We start from the raw sequence: 17,473 nt of genomic DNA, 5'->3' as shown, positions 1-17,473 counted from the left end.
GGACTGTGATACAGAGTCATTGTATTTATAAAACTGGCACTTTTGTCTCTACTTTACTTTACTACCATCTACTGGGTTTTGAAATGTATGGCATTTATTCCACGAAGACAAAATGCTCACAGTGTAACAAGAGTGACAAACAAGCTGTGTATTTGCCCCATAAGTCAGATCTGCTTCAAAATGTAATGGGTTCTTCTTTGGCCCATGCTACACTCTCACACCAAATTTCATGAAAATCAGGTGGCAATATAAGTCAAATGTTCTAGATAGATACTATATTAATCCTGAGGGCACACAGTCTATTATGCAATGCATACAAAAACACAGATACACATAGGGATAGAGAATATAAGTATAAGTCTGACATCGTATAGTATGCAGTAAAAAAATGTCATAGTATAGCATGTACTAAATTTTTCATCAAAAAATTCCTAGCATAGTTTGTAAAAATTTTTTTTTTTTTTTTAAAAATGTCAACGTATAATATGTCATTTTAAAAAATCATTTATAATGTCATAGCATAGTATGTCAAAATTTCCACAATGTCATAATGTCAGTATATTTTGTCATAGTAATAATAATATCTGAAAGCCATCGTACATTATGTATCACAATTTTTCACAATAATGTCATACTAGTTAGTCACAGTTTGTCAGAGTTTGCCATACAAAAGAGTCATGGTGTGGTATATCAGCATTTTTGCAGAAAGTGTCAAAGTATAGTATGTCATTAAAAAAAGAAAGTCATTAAAAAACACACACAATAAAAAAAATCATTGGAGTCACTGTTTAGTGTCAAGATTTTTATAAAAATGTCACAGTATAGTATGTCATACAAAATTGCATGGTAAGTATTAAAAATGTTCGTTAAAAAAGTCATAGTGTAGCATGTCTTAAAAAATCCTCAAAATGTCACAGTATATGTCCTAAAAAAATTAATTAAAAAAAACATAATCTAGTATGTTATTTAAAAAATCATCAAAAATGTCATAGTATAGTATGTCCTAAAATGTTGATAATTTTCAGTGTGAGAGTTTCAGCTAAATGTCTAAAATCTTTATTATTGCAAATATATCTTCAGTCCAACACAGTTCAGAAAAGTTGTCCTACTCTGCTTCCAGAAAAAAACAAACAAACAAAAAAAAACCCATACAGGCAAAGATTATTTCTGTCCCAGCTGACTTCCTGGCCGAGACAGCAGCTGGACGTCTGGAAAAGTGCCATCACTGATATAATACATTCCTCAGCCCCACACCCTGACCTAATTCTAAACCTACACCAAAGTCTTAACTCTCATTTTGAGACAGTGAGGACCAGACAAAACGTTCTAACTTAGATAGCCGCTAAATGAAGCATAGCAACAATACTGATGCGTCACAGTAGCAAAATGATTATTGCCAACTGTCCATCAGTCGGCTGCATACCTCGTGTTGCGGAGATACAAAGAGCCACCAGTGGAGAATAGATCCACAGACATCAGCTCAGGCCAACAGACATGAGCAAAGCGTTTTTGTCTTTGACAGCGATGGTTGCTGCTACTCTCCACATAATCCACAACACAAACAGAACTGCTGGGCAATCAACTCTTGAACACAGCGCTGGCTGACAGAGATTAACATGCTGTTGATGGGTTGATTCTCTCTCCACTCTAATGTGGTATTTTGTCAGTATGGTGGGGTGATTCCAGGTCCTAAAAGAGTGGCCATGTGTGGTTTGTAAACCTCAACAGAACTCCTGCATTAAATCTTGATTTAAAGCATTTACAATCTGAACAGAAAAAGAACCCAAACTTTTCAAATCCATTACTGTTAAATTTTGTCTCAATACAAAGCAGCTGCAAAAGACCTTTGTCTAACCCTGTAAAAGTTTTAATTTGGGAACTATCGTATCAAAAAGTAGTCAGAAAGTATTGCAATTCAATCTTTAGTCCTAAACAGGAAGCAGTTCAGAGTCTTGCTGCACTTTGTCTACAATATCGGGCGATACGGAGATAAGAAACACAGTTTAAGTAAAATAAATCTGGTAGGGGTAAAAACAAACGTAAGAATATTATTCAGCAGCCCGAACAAGAAAGAGAGGTCACTAAGTGAAGGTTTCCGTGATGTCGGACAAATTGACTCTTCAGTTAGCCCCACCCCTGAAAAATGGCCCATAGAACCCAAAGCCCAAGTTATCAGGCCCACATGGAATCAGCACGTACAGAATTCTCAGAACAGAACTCCAACTGAACTGATTTTTTTTTTTAATGAATCTATAATATTACAAAACAAAAACCAACAAAAAAACATTTCAATCTGGTTCTGGTTAAAAATAATGATAATTTTTTTTAAAAAAATCAGCAGATTTCATTTGGGTCTGCTAATTACTTTGTGGGGCGGCACGGTGGTGTGGTGGTTAGCACTCTCGCCTCACAGCAAGAGGGTTGCCGGTTCGATCCCGGGCGTGGGAGCCCCTCTGTGCGGAGTTTGCATGTTCTCCCCGTGTCAGCGTGGGTTCTCTCCGGGCACTCCGAGAGTCCAAAGACATGCAGACTGGGGACTAGGTTAATTGGTAACTCTAAATTGTCCATAGGTGTGAATGTGAGCGTGAATGGTTGTTTGTCTCTATGTGTCAGCCCTGTGATAGTCTGGCGACCTGTCCAGGGTGTACCCTGCCTCTCTCAGCTGGGATAGGCTCCAGCCCCCCCCCCCCGCGACCCTCAAGAGGATGAAGCGGTTAGAAGATGAATGAATGAGAATGAATAATTACTTTGCAGAATGACATCATCAGGCGTTCCGACCGGTTCTGACTATGGTTAAGGCATGACCAGCCCCACTCTGCCCCTGACTGACTAGAACTCCTTTGTTGGTCTGGTTGGTTAGTTTTAGGCATGAGGAGTGAGACTGTTAAAGGTCAAGGTAAGAATATCAGGGTAAGCCAATCAGAGGCAGAGTAGGGCAGGTAATGGCTATAGTAGGAAGGTCTGATAGGGTCATTCTGTTTAATTATTAGCTATGTACTTCTGTTTGTAAGAGTGTGTAACACATTTTCAGAGAAATATTCCTTTTCAGACTGTTAAGGCTTTGGAATTATGGACCTTCAAAACAATGGCATGGCCTGAAATGATGCAAATAATCTAACCTTATATACTGTAGGTACATTAGCATGTAGTTCCTATTGTCACGTCCTTGATCAGGGGTGTTGGCACTGACTGGCTAAGCATTGGTACCACTGTGGCATCCATTGGATTGATTGCTTTGTTAAGCAAGATGCCACTATTTCATGTGATGACCAGACAAAACAGTCAACTCTGCGGATTTAAAGCATTTAAAACCCAAGCAATGAACCACCAGGTTAAATGCACAAAAAGAAGCACCTGAACAAAGAGCCAAACAGTTCATGTAAAACATAAATATGCAGACAGATCCAGTGGTACATAAGATACAGCACAAATTAAAAGCACAGCACAAGCAGACATGTAACAGTGTAAGGCCTTGAAAGAAGCTTTTATTTTAACCTCTCTTCAGCCACTCTAGACATGTACAAAAACCACAGATTGAAAACAAACACACTCAAACACAGTACAGTACAAAAGGATTGATCAGGATCATGTGTCTGTTTGTTTGTTTGTTTGTTTGTGACGTAAACTTCATCAAATATGCTTTCACTTTTCCACTTACAGTTTTAACATCTTGTAAATCTGTGCATGACACCTACAGCACATTTCCATTGCATTAAATTCAAATATTAGCTATTATTATTATTATATTACCATCACCAAACATTTTGTGTGTTGTTAACACATTGTATTCTTTGCATTCCTACAACAAAATGACTAATATGTCACTGCCTTCCAAAATAACTCACCTGAGCCTTTTCTAATGTGATGTCTCTGTAGTTAAAGTTTAGTGAGGTTAAGGCACAAAAACTGTGTTTAACACAATAAAAAATTAGATTTCCTCCTGTCAGACACACGCACCCCCTAAAATAAAAGTATATAAAATGTTCAATATTGTTGAAGTTCTGAAGTTTGCCATGAACATCACATGGCAAATAGAAGAGAGAAGCTATTGTGGAAAATAGAACAGTCTTAACAGTCAGTTTCAGTATTGCTTAGTAGAGAAAAACTTAAGGACACAGCTAACAATTATTTTCACTTTGGATTAATTTGTTAATAAACTTTTCAATTATTCCATTAGATGTCTAGTTTATGAAACAATAACTTATTCCTGTTCAATGTGATCTCATCCCTGCTCATCATATTTTGCTGCTTGGGCAGAAGTGTTGCTATAACGACGCATCGTCATACAACAGTTTGTATGATAGCTTGTGAAAATGCATACATAACTGTTGATATGATATTAGTGATATATGATATCAACAAATAAGCACTGCATGAATAGGGTTGTCATATTACGTACTTAACGTAAAGTTACGTAGGTGAGGTTTAGGAAAAGGAACATTAAGTCATGCGTTTATTTGACCCATCCACTACCCAAACCCACCTCCTGCTCTTTAAACAACTTTCTTCTTTACTTTAAGCGTTCATCACCCGATTGCAGCCTTCCCGAATACGTGAGTAACATAACAATTACTGGCTCATGATTACACAGGATTTATACAAATTCTGGTGCATTACATTTTGCTGGTATACAACCAGTGCATGAGAACAGCCTGACTATAATAACACCAGGGGAGGCCTTTTGCATTGTATCTTGACGCAGAAGGGGTCGACAGTTAGAGTTAGGCAACAGAAATACTTAGTTATGGTTAGGAAAAAGATTGCTGATGATGCATGAAAACACCTGGCTTTGAGTGGCACAAACCCCGCAACCCTAATGTTGCTGTTTATTGGCCTAGAACTCTGGCCTCTTGGGTCAAAGTCCTGTGCTTGTTGGACCTGTTGACATCCACTCCCACCAACCCAAAGGGAAGTTTCTCACTCTTTAAACTGTCTATTGCTCTGAATGTCTAATAATGATGTTGATGGGTTCACATTATAGTTTGTAAAAAGTACGGTGAGTCTGACACAGATGCTAAAGGGTGCCCCCGATGTCATTATAGAGACGCCAGGGTCACTGCCCAACCGGCATAGTTTGACGACATGGGAGTGAGATCAGGCTGCTACAAGGAACAAGAGTACTAAGTTTTTTGTTTTTTTTGTTTTTTTTAGATATTTAATTAACATATTAATCTAAATAATTAAATATCTGAAGCTGAGGCCAATGGGTAATATTTTTACTTTATAATGTAATAACAGGGCCAATTATCAGTTTCAAATGGACTGACTCCTTGTGTCTTATTGTTAATATTTAATGTTTTTACTCTGCCTTCCCATAATCACTCCACCAGTGTTCTCTCAGTTTTACCAGACATGTTCAGCCTCCTTACTCGACGATCTCGTCCTCCTCGTCCTCAAAGTTCTCCTCGCCGTCGTTGGCAGTGGCCTCTTGGTACTGCTGGTACTCTGACACCAGGTCGTTCATGTTACTCTCCGCCTCTGTGAACTCCATCTCGTCCATGCCCTCGCCCGTGAACCAGTGCAGGAAAGCCTTTCTGCGGAACATGGCAGAGAATTGCTCGGAGATCCGCTTGAACAGCTCCTGGATGGCAGTGCTGTTACCGATGAAGGTGGCGGCCATCTTGAGCCCCCGGGGAGCAATGTCACAGACAGCCACCTTGACGTTGTTGGGGATCCACTCCACAAAGTAGCTGCTGTTCTTGTTCTGGACGTTCAGCATCTGCTCATCTACCTCCTTCATGGACATGGGCCCGCGGAAGACAGTTGCAACGGTCAGGTATCGTCCATGGCGAGGGTCGCAGGCTGCCATCATGTTTCTGGCATCAAACATCTGCTGGGTGAGTTCAGGGACAGTAAGTGCTCTGTACTGCTGGCTGCCTCGTGCTGTCAGAGGAGCAAACCCTGGCATGAAGAAGTGGAGTCTGGGGAAAGGCACCATGTTGACGGCCAGCTTGCGGAGATCTGCGTTGAGCTGCCCGGGGAAACGGAGTGAAGTTGTCACGCCGCTCATGGTAGCTGACACAAGGTGGTTAAGGTCGCCATAGGTGGGTGTTGTGAGTTTAAGAGTGCGGAAGCAGATGTCGTAAAGGGCCTCATTGTCGATGCAGTAGGTCTCATCTGTGTTTTCAACCAGCTGGTGGACAGACAGGGTGGCGTTGTATGGCTCCACTACAGTGTCTGACACCTGATAGATCAAAAGAAGATCAGATACAGAGATGTTAAAGTTTCAAGGAGAAGGAGACATGAAACAACTACAGAAAGGGTGGTCTGTGGAGTTGTTGCATTCGCCATAAGAAGAAGGTTTGGGGTAATGGTTTAAGGATTTCAGTGAAAAGAGTAGATGAGAGGCATGAAAGAAAGCAGGAAGAATACCTTTGGTGACGGCATGACGCTAAAAGTGTTCATGATCCGATCAGGGTATTCTTCCCGGATCTTGCTGATCAGCAGGGTGCCCATGCCTGACCCGGTGCCCCCTCCCAAAGAGTGAGTCAGCTGGAAACCCTACAGAGTTACAGCAAAACAGTCATTTCACAGTAAACAGTGTTGAGAGATGGGGGGGGGGGGGGGGGTTCATTTAACTAAAGAAGACAAAGTTCCCAAATGTTAGATATTAGGCAATTTTGGACTGGAGGGACTTTCTCGAAGCTCTAACAACTTTGTTTTTTACTCTGTTACTTAAGTTCCTTAAGACGCTAAAAACCTGAAGTCTTGTTCACCTGGAGACAGTCGCAATGCTCACACTCCTTCCTCACTATGTCCAGGACCGAGTCAACGAGCTCCGCCCCCTCCGTGTAGTGACCTTTGGCCCAGTTGTTCCCCGCACCTGTCTGACCTGCAGACAACCAATCAGCACAGAGAAAATCCATCTGTGAAATGTAAAATGATCACCACAACAGTTGGGAATGTGCGTGCAGACACACACTCAACTGGTGACCCATTTCTCAGATGGGGGGATAGACAGATCTACAATCTCCCTGCTTCTTCTCCTGCTGAGACATCAGTTTATAAAACAAATGCTACGGTCTGTTTACAGTAGAGATTTAATGCTGGAAAGTTTCACTGCTGCTCCAGCTCTGTCCTCTGTAACTACACAAAGAATAAAGTATCTCAGAGAGTGATGAGCTCACGGAGAATTACCTCTATCTCTGCAGCTCTATGGAGCTTTTTAGCCTCTTTAGGCTCCTGGTTTTGGATTTGTGGCACATTTCCTGTTTGGCTCAGCAGCAAACAGCAGACAGAGATTAGCTGTTGAACATAGTAGCTTTAGCAGCTACAGAGACAGATATTTCCCTCGGGAGCTGGTGAAGACCAAAACCAGAGCTACAAGAGAGAGAATATTGGACTGACATTCATCAGGTGAAACACAACGATGAATCACCGTTTTGCTCTGTAACTGCTGGAGGAGGAAGCAGTTGGCTGTTTGTTAAAATGTTAGCCACAACATCTTTATAATCTGATAATGTGTCAATTTTTGCATTTTAGGCTTCTTCCTCTGCAACAAAAAAAACTGTTAAATCATCTTTAAGGAATTTTACCTGCTAAATTACACTCACCAATCTCATTCAGCCTCGCTGGTGTTTCCTGGTGTTTAATTACAGTTATGTTTTAGGATTTTTTTCAAACTGCAAAAAACTTGTAGCTTACCAACTGTCTAAATATATAAATGAATGAATTTTTTTTTCACATTAACAACCCTGTAAACTTGCACAAAAGGCCTAAAAAACCGAATTCATTGAGTAAAAAAATGTGATTGTTACCAAAAATAAAGTTGTCTGGTCTGAAGAGTTGTCCGAAGGCTCCTGAGCGTACGCTGTCCATGGTTCCTGGTTCCAGGTCCACCAGCACAGCCCGGGGGACGTATTTATGTGCTGCACAAACAGAGAAGAAGAGTTGTCATGTTCTGGCACCAAAATGTTGTGTTTTATAACCGATACATGTCCTCACCACCATCAGTCATCTGTTCAAATGCTTTCAGATGGTGCACGTCTCTTCGTGACCACACTCATGGGCACATTATGAGACAGTATTCCCTTGGGCACAGATATGCAAAAGAACCCACCACCCTTCCTACACAGGAGGAGGTGATTTTGCCTCTTTTGTTTTGTGGTTGTTTTATGACCCTTTGTGGTCTTTTTGTGTCTTCTTGTGGTTTTTGTGTGTATTTGTAGTTGATTTGTGTCTCCTTGTGGTCATCTTGTGTCTCTTTATGGTTGTTTTGTCTCTTTGTGGAATTTTGTTGTCTCTCTGTGGTAATCTTGGATCTTTTAGGCCGTTTTGTGTGTCCTTGTGTTTATTGTTTGTCTCCTTGTGGTCATTTTACATCTCCCTGTAGTTGTTTTGTCTCCTTGTGGTCATTTTGTGTCATCTAGAGGTCAGTTTGGGTCTCTTTCAGGTTGTGCTGTGTCTGTTTTGAGTCTTTTTGTAGTCATTTGACTCTCTTGTAAGTAAATTTGTGTCTTATTGAAGAAATTTTGTGGGGGTTTTGTGTCGCTTCATCATCATTCTGTGTCTTCTTATAGTTATTTTGTGTTTCTTTACAGTTCCTTTACATCTCTTTGTGGTCATTTTGAGTCTCTACCTAGTTGATACATGTTAATTTGGTGGACACTTTGCAGGTGAAGGTCAGTGGGGCAGCTGACAACTGGGGCCCCTGGGCCTGTTCCCCGTGGGCCCGTTCAGTAATCCATCCATGACCACCCTAAACAATTTTTGTTTGAGTCAGTCTGCCTTATTTAGTAATGTGAATTAGTGATGAATAGGTTAGGTGGCTTCTCTATGTCTTAGAGAGGAGGGTAGGGTGACAATTAAAATATTACTTTAAAATATATAAAATGTCTATTATGAGAGCTAATAAGCTGTAAAATATGATGAGATGAATGTTTAAAAAAATTTAAGGTCAAGATAAGAGCACAACAAAGTTCACTTATCAAATTAATAAATAAGGTTGTGTTTATCATCCTTGACCCTTTGACACTAAGAAAAAAAGGCCACAAAAATCCAAAAACCAAGCTTGAGTTGGTTTAGGAGGTGAAATGTGATTAATTTTCCAGTAGAAGCTGAACTCAGACCATCTCCAGTCATCCAGAGGACATGTGACTCACAGTGACTCTCACACTCACACACACACACACACACACACACACACACAGACACACACACCTCTCTACTGTTATTTTGTACTTACAGGATGCCTCATTGTAGTAGACGTTGACCCTGTCCAGCTGAAGAGATGAGTCACCCACATAGCTCCCCGCTGGGTCAATGCCATGCTCGTCACTGATCACTTCCCAGAACTGACCGAGTCACAACAGCAGAAAAAGAGAAGAAGAAAAGAGCTCAGACCTGGTGACCTCCTGTCTGTACAGTACATTTATTGACACTGCTCAGCTTCTCTGACTGGTTTAAAGTTCTAGTGTGAATTTAGGGGGCAGAAATGGAATAAAATAAAATATAATGTTTTCTTTCATGTATAATCACCTGAAAATAAGAATTGTTGTGTTTTCGTTACCTTTAGAATGAGCTGTTTATATCTAGATGGGGAGAGTTTCCTTGTCTACAAAGATCACCATGTTGCACTGCCACGTTTTTACAGTGGCCCAAAACAGACAAACCAAATGCTGGCTCTAAATAGGGACATTCACATTTTCGCATTGACCACCGTAGTTAGCAGCCCCTCCATGATGAGAGAGTTGGAAAAACACTGATTTTTTAAAACATGAAACTGTTTTATTCAGTATTTTTAACTGTTTAAATCAGCTGGTCTGTTTGTTTCAGAGATGAAGAGCTCCCGTTAGATAATTCAGCTCCTGGTAAAAAACCTCCTAAACATCTGGATTTTAAGTTATCAGAGAAAGAAGGTGAGCACATTAGCAGGTGCTGGGCCAGCAGCCCATCCCTGACATGCCAAACAGCATCAGAGAAACACGGATTTTTAATGTGAAAAAACTTTATTCAGTGTTCTTATTGGTTTAAATCAGCTGGTCTGTTTGCTTTGGAGAGGAAGAGACCTCTGTGGATAATTCAGCTCCTGGTAAAAACCAACTGAATACTGAAAAAAGGAGAGTTTCAGCTTGTTGCATGCAATTCTCACCTCTAGACACCGATGAATTTACCTAAATCTAATAGACTTCTCCTTCATATGTTTCTTAGGCTGCTCTATTATCTTAAGCAGTATTGATGTTTGGGAATGTGCTGCATGAGTTTCACTACCAGGTAGCAGGATGAGGTTGGACAACAAGAGCTATACTTCCTCTCACTTTGTAACAAAAAGATAAAGTTTTAATGGCAGCAGAGAAAATGCGTAGATGTGAAGACTTCAAAGTCGAAATAAATATGCTGGTTTGTTTTCATAAGTAAAGAAATAAACTTCCAACAAGTGAAACTACATCCCAGCGTCCACTTGTGTCTCTGGCAGGAATATAATTAAGCACGTTAGTATATTGTTCTTTTAAAAATCCTGCTTATAATCCCCATTTTTACTAAAATCTAAAATCTTGTTTTTCTGTAGCTGAGAACATTAAGGCTGCCTTCTTCTGCCTCTGTGAAAGCATTAGCTGTGGCCTAAGGCATGTTTTTTGTTTGGCCATCTGTGCATCTCATTCTCGTTGAACGGGATATTAAAAAAAAAAAAAAAGGCCTTGACAGCATTTCTTCAAATTTGGCATACATCCACCTAGAGTCAACTGATTTGGTGGTCAAAGGTCAGTGTGTGACTCAAGAATTCATACACTAATTATGACAAAACTTCACACGAATGTCTAACAGGATAAAATGATGAAGCAATTTATATCCAAAAAGTCAAAGGTCAACCTCACTGACATCAGGATGATTTCTGGCCATAATTTAATGCCATATTTGAGGTATTGTCAACTGTGATGGCAACATATGAATCTGGACAGACATGGATGTGTACTGGGGCTGCAATTTCACTGATTTGCAGAGGCATACAACCGTGTTGAGGTAATTCTAGTGTAGTATCCTAATTACTTGGGCTGCACCTGACTCAGACTGAAGTCAGTCAAATCAGAAATTCAAATACAAATATTGATGATTGTGTTTTTCCACATAAAGTTTCAAAGATTGAATGGGGCTCAATGGGACATTCGGCATTCATGTAATATAGAAAACACACTAACAATGGATCAGAAATGTGCAACATTTTTTTCCAACATTAAATATCAAACAAAAGCCAGAGACCGTGGCATATTAAGTATCTGTGAGCTGTAAATTCACCACTTCTAAGCAGAAGAGAGAAGATAAAGTTATGTTGGCGCCATGTTCACGGCTGTTGATACCAAAGAGTAGCGTGAAAGTCAAGAGTGGTCACTCTGCAGAAAAATTTGGGGACCAAATCACTCCTAGAAGTACACTGCACAACACACTGACAAGCAAAAAAACTCCCACAAAAACCTGAGGGGTCTCTGACTGATGATTTGAATTTCTGACTCTCAAGGGGCAGCTCTACTTATAATGTAACACCATGTATTCTGTTACTCACCAAGCCTTGTATTTCACACTTTCCTCACAAGCACAGCTGGTTCATTACCCAGAAACCTTTGTAGTAGTTGACCTGCTAACTGCTCACTTAGCTCTGGTTCTTTCTCATGTTTCACTTTCTTCTTCTACAGCTGCATGCTTGTACATAGTTTAGTAGTTGCACTCAGACTCCTTGAATAGTTTCTCAGTGGCTCTGAGTTCACTTCACTCCCCCTCTCCACTGAGATGAGTTTCTTACAGGACAGAGAGCAGTCAGTGCTCACTGCATTCATTCATTCACTTATTCATTCAAACGTGCTGTAAACTAGAACCAGATCTCAAATGTCAACATGTTCTGGTAATTTAATTTACAACGAATATAAGGGTATGGACGGGGCATGGGCAGATGACGCCTCAAAGAAATCCAATATCTAATCTTCCCTTTCTGTCAAAGATCCTTGAGAAAGTATTCGCAGACCAGCTGCGTGATTTTCTCCATGATCATAATTTATCTGAGGAATTTCAGTCAGGATTTAGAGTGCATCATAGCACTGAGACAGCACTAGTTAAAATTACAAATGATCTTCTGATTGCTTCAGACAAAGGACTCGTCTCTGTACTTGTTTTATTAGATCTTAGTGCGGCATTTGACACAAATGACCATCAAATTCTGCAAGAGAGACTGGAACATTTAATTGGCCTAAAAGGTTCTGCACTAAGCTGGTTTAAATCTTCTGATCGTTTTCAGTTTGTTAATGTTCATGATGAATCATCTTTACGTACTAAAGTTTGTTTTGGAGCTCCACAAGGTTCTGTACTCGGACCAATTCTATTCACTTTATTTATGCTTCCCTTAGGTAACATCATTAGAAATCACTCTGTAAATTTCCATTGTTATGCGGATGATACACAGTTGTATTTATCTATGAAGCCAGAAGAAAGTAATCAATTAACTAAACTCCATAATTGCCTTAAAGACATAAAAACCTGGATGAGCACCAATTTCCTGATGTTAAATTCAGACAAAACTGAAGTTATTGTTCTTGGCCCCAAACAACTCAGAGACTCCTTATCTGATGACATAGTTTCTCCCGATGGCATTGCCAGAGCAATGCCATCCAGAGAAATGGCATTTGTCTTTTAATTCCCATTTAAAACAGACCGCACGGACTGTGTTTTTTCATCTGCGTAATATTGTGAAAATTAGGCCTATCCTGACCCGAAAAGATGCAGAAAAATTGGTCCACGCTTTTGTTACCTCAAGGCTGGATTGCTGCAATTCCCTATTATCAGGTAGCTCTAGTAAGTCCTTAAAAACTCTCCAGCTAATTCAGAATGCAGCAGCACGTGTACTAACAGGAACTAAGAAACGAGATCATATTTCTCCTGTTTTAGCTTCGCTGCACTGGCTCCTTGTAAAATCCAGAAATTAATTTAAAATCCTACTCCTAATTCACAAACTTTAAATGGTCAAGCTCCGTCATATCTTAGAGAGCTCATAGTGCCATATTATCCCACTAGAACTCTGCGCTCTGAGAACGCAGGGTTACTCGTGGTCCCTAAAGTCTCCAAAAGTAGATCAGGAGCCAGAGCCTTCAGCTATCAGGCTCCTCGCCTGTGGAATCATCTTCCTGTTACGGTCCGGGAGGCAGACTGTCTCTCTTTCTGTCTCATTGTGTCATACGGATTACTGTTAATTTATTATGTTGATCTGTTCTGTACGACATCTACTGCACGTCTGTCCGTCCTGGAAGAGGGATCCCTCCTCAGTTGCTCTTCCTGAGGTTTCTACCGGTTTTTTCCCCGTTAAAGGGTTTTTTGGGGAGTTTTTCCTTATCCGCTGTGAGGGTCATAAGGACAGAGGGATGTTGTATGTTGTAAAGCCCTGTGAGGCAAATTGTGATTTGTGATATTGGGCTTTATAAAGAAAATTGATTGATTGATTGATTGATTGATTGATTGATTTTCTGGCATCTATTTTCTCCTGCAGAAGACTATGTGGAATATTAATTGCCTTCTGATCTCCTATTTCTGCACCTCTGTTCCCGCAGCAATGCAAATGACACTGTGAGGGGCAGATGGTATGTGTTACAGAAACCCAGGAGGTACAGAAGAGACGATGTGCAGCTTTCCAAAGGAAACATTAAAAGTAACAGTTGATAAAAATAACTCATAAAGATAAAATTGATAAATATTCATCAGAAATTTAAAATGGTGAATAAAAAAAACAAATAGAGCTTAGCAACAATAATAATGAAGCGCACTTTTAACTCTTACACAAAGTTGTTTATAAAATGACAGTTAAAAATTATTAGTTAATTTTGTGGCCCTGTGTCAATATCTACTTTTAACAACTTTCTTATAGATTATATTATACTCATATGATGCACATACCTGTTGTGTTTTATCCTGTTGCTGCACAGTTACACTAATTAAGTATTATACCATAATGGGAGTGCTGGCTGCACTGGCCTTAAAGTTAGAATCTTGAAAATCTCTGTTTCGGTCTCTTTGGTGATAAGCAGCACTTCAGTTTTTTATTATGCACTTGTTTTTTAATTTTCATCATCTGTAGTCATTGCTCTTCTCTTCCTTTTTCTTGTTTGGCCATAGTATCCATTTACTTGCAAGGCTAGCAAAGACCAGAAAAAACACAGTATGCTGCTTCACACACAAGTGAGTTGAAGAGTGAGTCTGCTGTGTTAGCGCCGCCGACCTTTTCCCGTGGACCAATCACTGCTGGGTGACGGACTAACTGTGCACCACTTGTGATTTTTTTGGATTGCCGCCACAAACACACAGTTATTAATACTGCAAATGTGCTTTCATCAGTGGGCCACAGACTCAGTTACCATTATGTTACCTCACTGAACGACAGACAGTGACTTGATGGATAGCTTCTGTATTTTATAATCTGGACTCTATTTTCATCAATTCTTAACAACCATTTTTGAAGCTGGTCCAGTACTGAGCAAGAAAGAAAAAGCTGCAGTGTAATCATCGCAGGCAACTGAGCACCGTCAATGTACATTAATGTACATCAATGTACTAAAAGTTTGTTTTTGTCACTGACAGGCTCAGGTTGTTATTCTAAGTGTCAACATTATGGAAAGGATCTCTACAGAGATATACCTTCTGTTAGAGAAAAAAATCCTTTTTGTTTAACAGAAACAGCCCCAACATCACCATTGTCAAACCTACCAGACTCCATTTAAATAAACAGTAATTTTATCATTGAAAATTAGACTTTATTGAAAATTGACAGAAAGAGAATAAAACAAAAGCCATGTTGGTGATTGCTGGAACAGTGGAAAGACGAACACTTGTTTGGTTAAAATAAACCCTTAATTTACCCAGTTAGATGTGAAAATATGCTGGCTCTATACACACTAAAATGACAGTTTATTTAAATGGAGTAAGGATCGTTTCCATCATGTTGTCAGACGCTTAAAATTACAATCCGAGACTGTCAGCAACAAAAACAAACACTCTTACTGGACATAAACACAAACATGGACTAAACATGCTCAGAGTGCTGTTGAGCCCATTAGTCACTTTGACACAAAAACATGAAAAATCCATCTTGAAAAATACCGGAGTTAACCTTTAACATATATTAATTTAAATGAAAAATCTTCGATTGTTACTTTAATGAAACAGGATGGATATTTTTGCAATCTTTTCAGTGTTACACTGAGTGAAACATTCCAACAGGGTACACGTTAAACATTATATTCTACAGTTCCTCAAAATTCAGCCTGAAATATCTGGAAACTTTGTGATCATAAAATAAAGTTTGGTTGGTTCGGGAAATGTTTTGCTTGTTGTTCTGTTTATTAGGTACAGCTGAACACGTGCTATGAGAATGTTACAGTACAAGAAACTATTTTTTAGAGTATTATAATTTGGAATAATGAATAGCCTAATAAGAATGCTTCAGTATGTAAACTCACTGCAGAGAACCACTACAGAAAAGCTTCAGACTCTACCTTGGTCCCGATCTGGTTCCCGCACTGTCCGGCCTGGATGTGAACGATTTCTCTCATCTTTCCTCCTTTTGTTGGTGTGTCTCTCTCCGCTGCTGTTCTGCTGTCTGTCTGCTGCTACGGGCTGATGTGCGTCTGTTTAACGGAGCGCGCGGCCGGCCTCCTCCTCCTCTCACGCGCGTTCACAAGACCACGCCTACAGGGGCCACCCGTGGGCTCAGTTTGTTCCAGTCAGCATAAAACCTTTCTTTGTTTTATTTGTCCCACAGAAATACCACTACTGCTACTATCATTGTTGCTACGTTTAGTACTTCATTCTCATGCTGATACTATTTAATAAAGTGTGTACAGTATCTGATGTAGCAATTTTGTGATGTAGCAACTTTATTTTATCTTTTTATTTATTTACTATTATCTCATTTTATTTTATTTTTCTCTTTAATCTTATTCTATTTAATTTGTTTTGTTTTGTCTTGTGCTGCTGTGATATTTGAATTTCCCCTCTGGGGGATCAGTAAAGTATATCTTATCTTATCTTATTCCGGAGGCAGAAAGTCAACTGGTCACCTGGCTCATTAAAACTGTCCAACAAATAAAGCTCATTTTCATTGTGGTAACAATACTTTTTTGTTAACCTTTCTTTATTAGAGTTTCAAAAACAAACTATATCAATATACAAGCATATACTAGACAAATGAAAATTAAAAACACTACATTACATTACATTACCCTCCAGCGTCTGTTTTCGATGTTTAGAGATGGCATGGCAATTTATGCTCCTTCCATGCACACAGTCTTTGCCAAAATAAACTTACAACTTCAGTAAAACACTTTGTTTTTGGGTTAACTTCCAAGAGTTTAAGCAACAAATGCATATGGTTAGGTTTAGGGGGAAAAAAACACCTTGATTTGACTTACAAGCCACATGGGAACTGAGCAGCAGGCTCCTGTGTGAAAGTCTGGAGTTTGTTTGACCCACCCACCCTATAAGGACTTTCTCGCTATTTATATCATGGTAGTTGCCAGCTGCATTACAAACTGCTGGTGACCGGTGGTACGAATCGTGCCTCTCTGCGTGTCTGTTAGCGCCCACTCCACTGACAAAGTGGTGGTATTCGATGATTTGGATTATTGCCCGCTGCCTCTAAAACTGACACACCTAGTGCATATCATACCACTGCGAAAGTTGCCTCTGCCTGTCTGTGTGAGATGCTGAAATCACAGACAAAGCGACGATATTTGACAAGTTGGGAGTGAGAGTAGGCTGGCTGCTGCTAGCAAGGGACCATAACAATACTTTTACTTTATGTTTGTTAATTTAGCTAAAATGCAGTTGTTTCCTTTTTTGAAGTTCAGCTTTTTGTGTATGCTCCTTTGATAATTATTTTGATGATTTTTGATGGATGCTAACAAGAGCTTCTCTGGGACTAAAGAATTATCTTTAAACCCAATTCACTGCAATACAACTTTATTTATTCCTGTATGTATGCAGGAGTTTCCCGCCCAGTTCTTGGCAGGCAAAAAAAAAAAAAAACAAAACATACAAAATTAAGAATTGTTCAACATATTTACCACCATTTACCACTGTATAAACATTCAAAAAATTCCACAGAGTAAAATTCATAGAGACAAACAAAAAAAAACCTTTTTAAAGTATTTAGGTATTTATTTTTTGTAGCACTATCCCAGCTGGAAACGCAACAATGTCTCCATAAAAAAAACAATACCCACGCTTTGTGCCAAAAATGTCCCTGGAAACATATGAAACATACAAATGTCACATATTCTGGGTTTGCAGAAATGCACAATACAAACATTTTCTTCTGGCACTGGCACAATACAACAGGTAAATGAACAAATTCAAGATACACAGAAAGGCAATCCAAGCACTAGAAAAACATATAGAAAACAAGTGAGGAAGCCAGTCAGGGCTTTAAAAACATACAACAAATGTATGGTCCCACCTATATAGTTGCAGGGACCAATAGGAAGCCATCATATGGCCCAGGTAA

The 17,473-nt window shown here is 39.5% G+C and overlaps 1 protein-coding gene across 2 annotated transcripts in view; it reads right to left on the bottom strand.

Annotated features, from left to right (window-relative positions):
- tubb6 (tubulin, beta 6 class V) overlaps positions 1-15,591 on the bottom strand; it is a 35,734-nt gene extending 20,143 nt beyond the window's left edge. Inside the window, exons 1-6 of one of the 2 annotated variants that reach the window (XM_049565813.1) lie at positions 15,465-15,591; positions 9,185-9,293; positions 7,758-7,868; positions 6,717-6,832; positions 6,373-6,501; positions 5,370-6,184 (exon numbers count right to left, since the gene is read on the bottom strand). In XM_049565813.1, coding sequence (XP_049421770.1) covers positions 5,370-6,184; positions 6,373-6,501; positions 6,717-6,832; positions 7,758-7,868; positions 9,185-9,293; positions 15,465-15,521 — 1,337 coding nt within the window. In that variant the 5' untranslated portion in view covers positions 15,522-15,591. Of the gene's footprint in view, positions 1-5,347; positions 6,185-6,372; positions 6,502-6,716; positions 6,833-7,757; positions 7,869-9,184; positions 9,294-15,464 lie in introns of both variants that reach the window. The other variant, XM_049565814.1, reaches the window with a different exon arrangement.
- Between the last annotated feature and the right edge of the window lie 1,882 nt (positions 15,592-17,473).

This window comes from Epinephelus fuscoguttatus, linkage group LG21 (genome assembly GCF_011397635.1).
Source record: "Epinephelus fuscoguttatus linkage group LG21, E.fuscoguttatus.final_Chr_v1".
In the NCBI taxonomy this organism is placed as follows: domain Eukaryota; kingdom Metazoa; phylum Chordata; class Actinopteri; order Perciformes; family Serranidae; genus Epinephelus; species Epinephelus fuscoguttatus.
The sequence above is the reverse complement of the archived record's forward strand: the minus strand, read 5'-3'. Positions and strand labels throughout refer to the sequence as shown.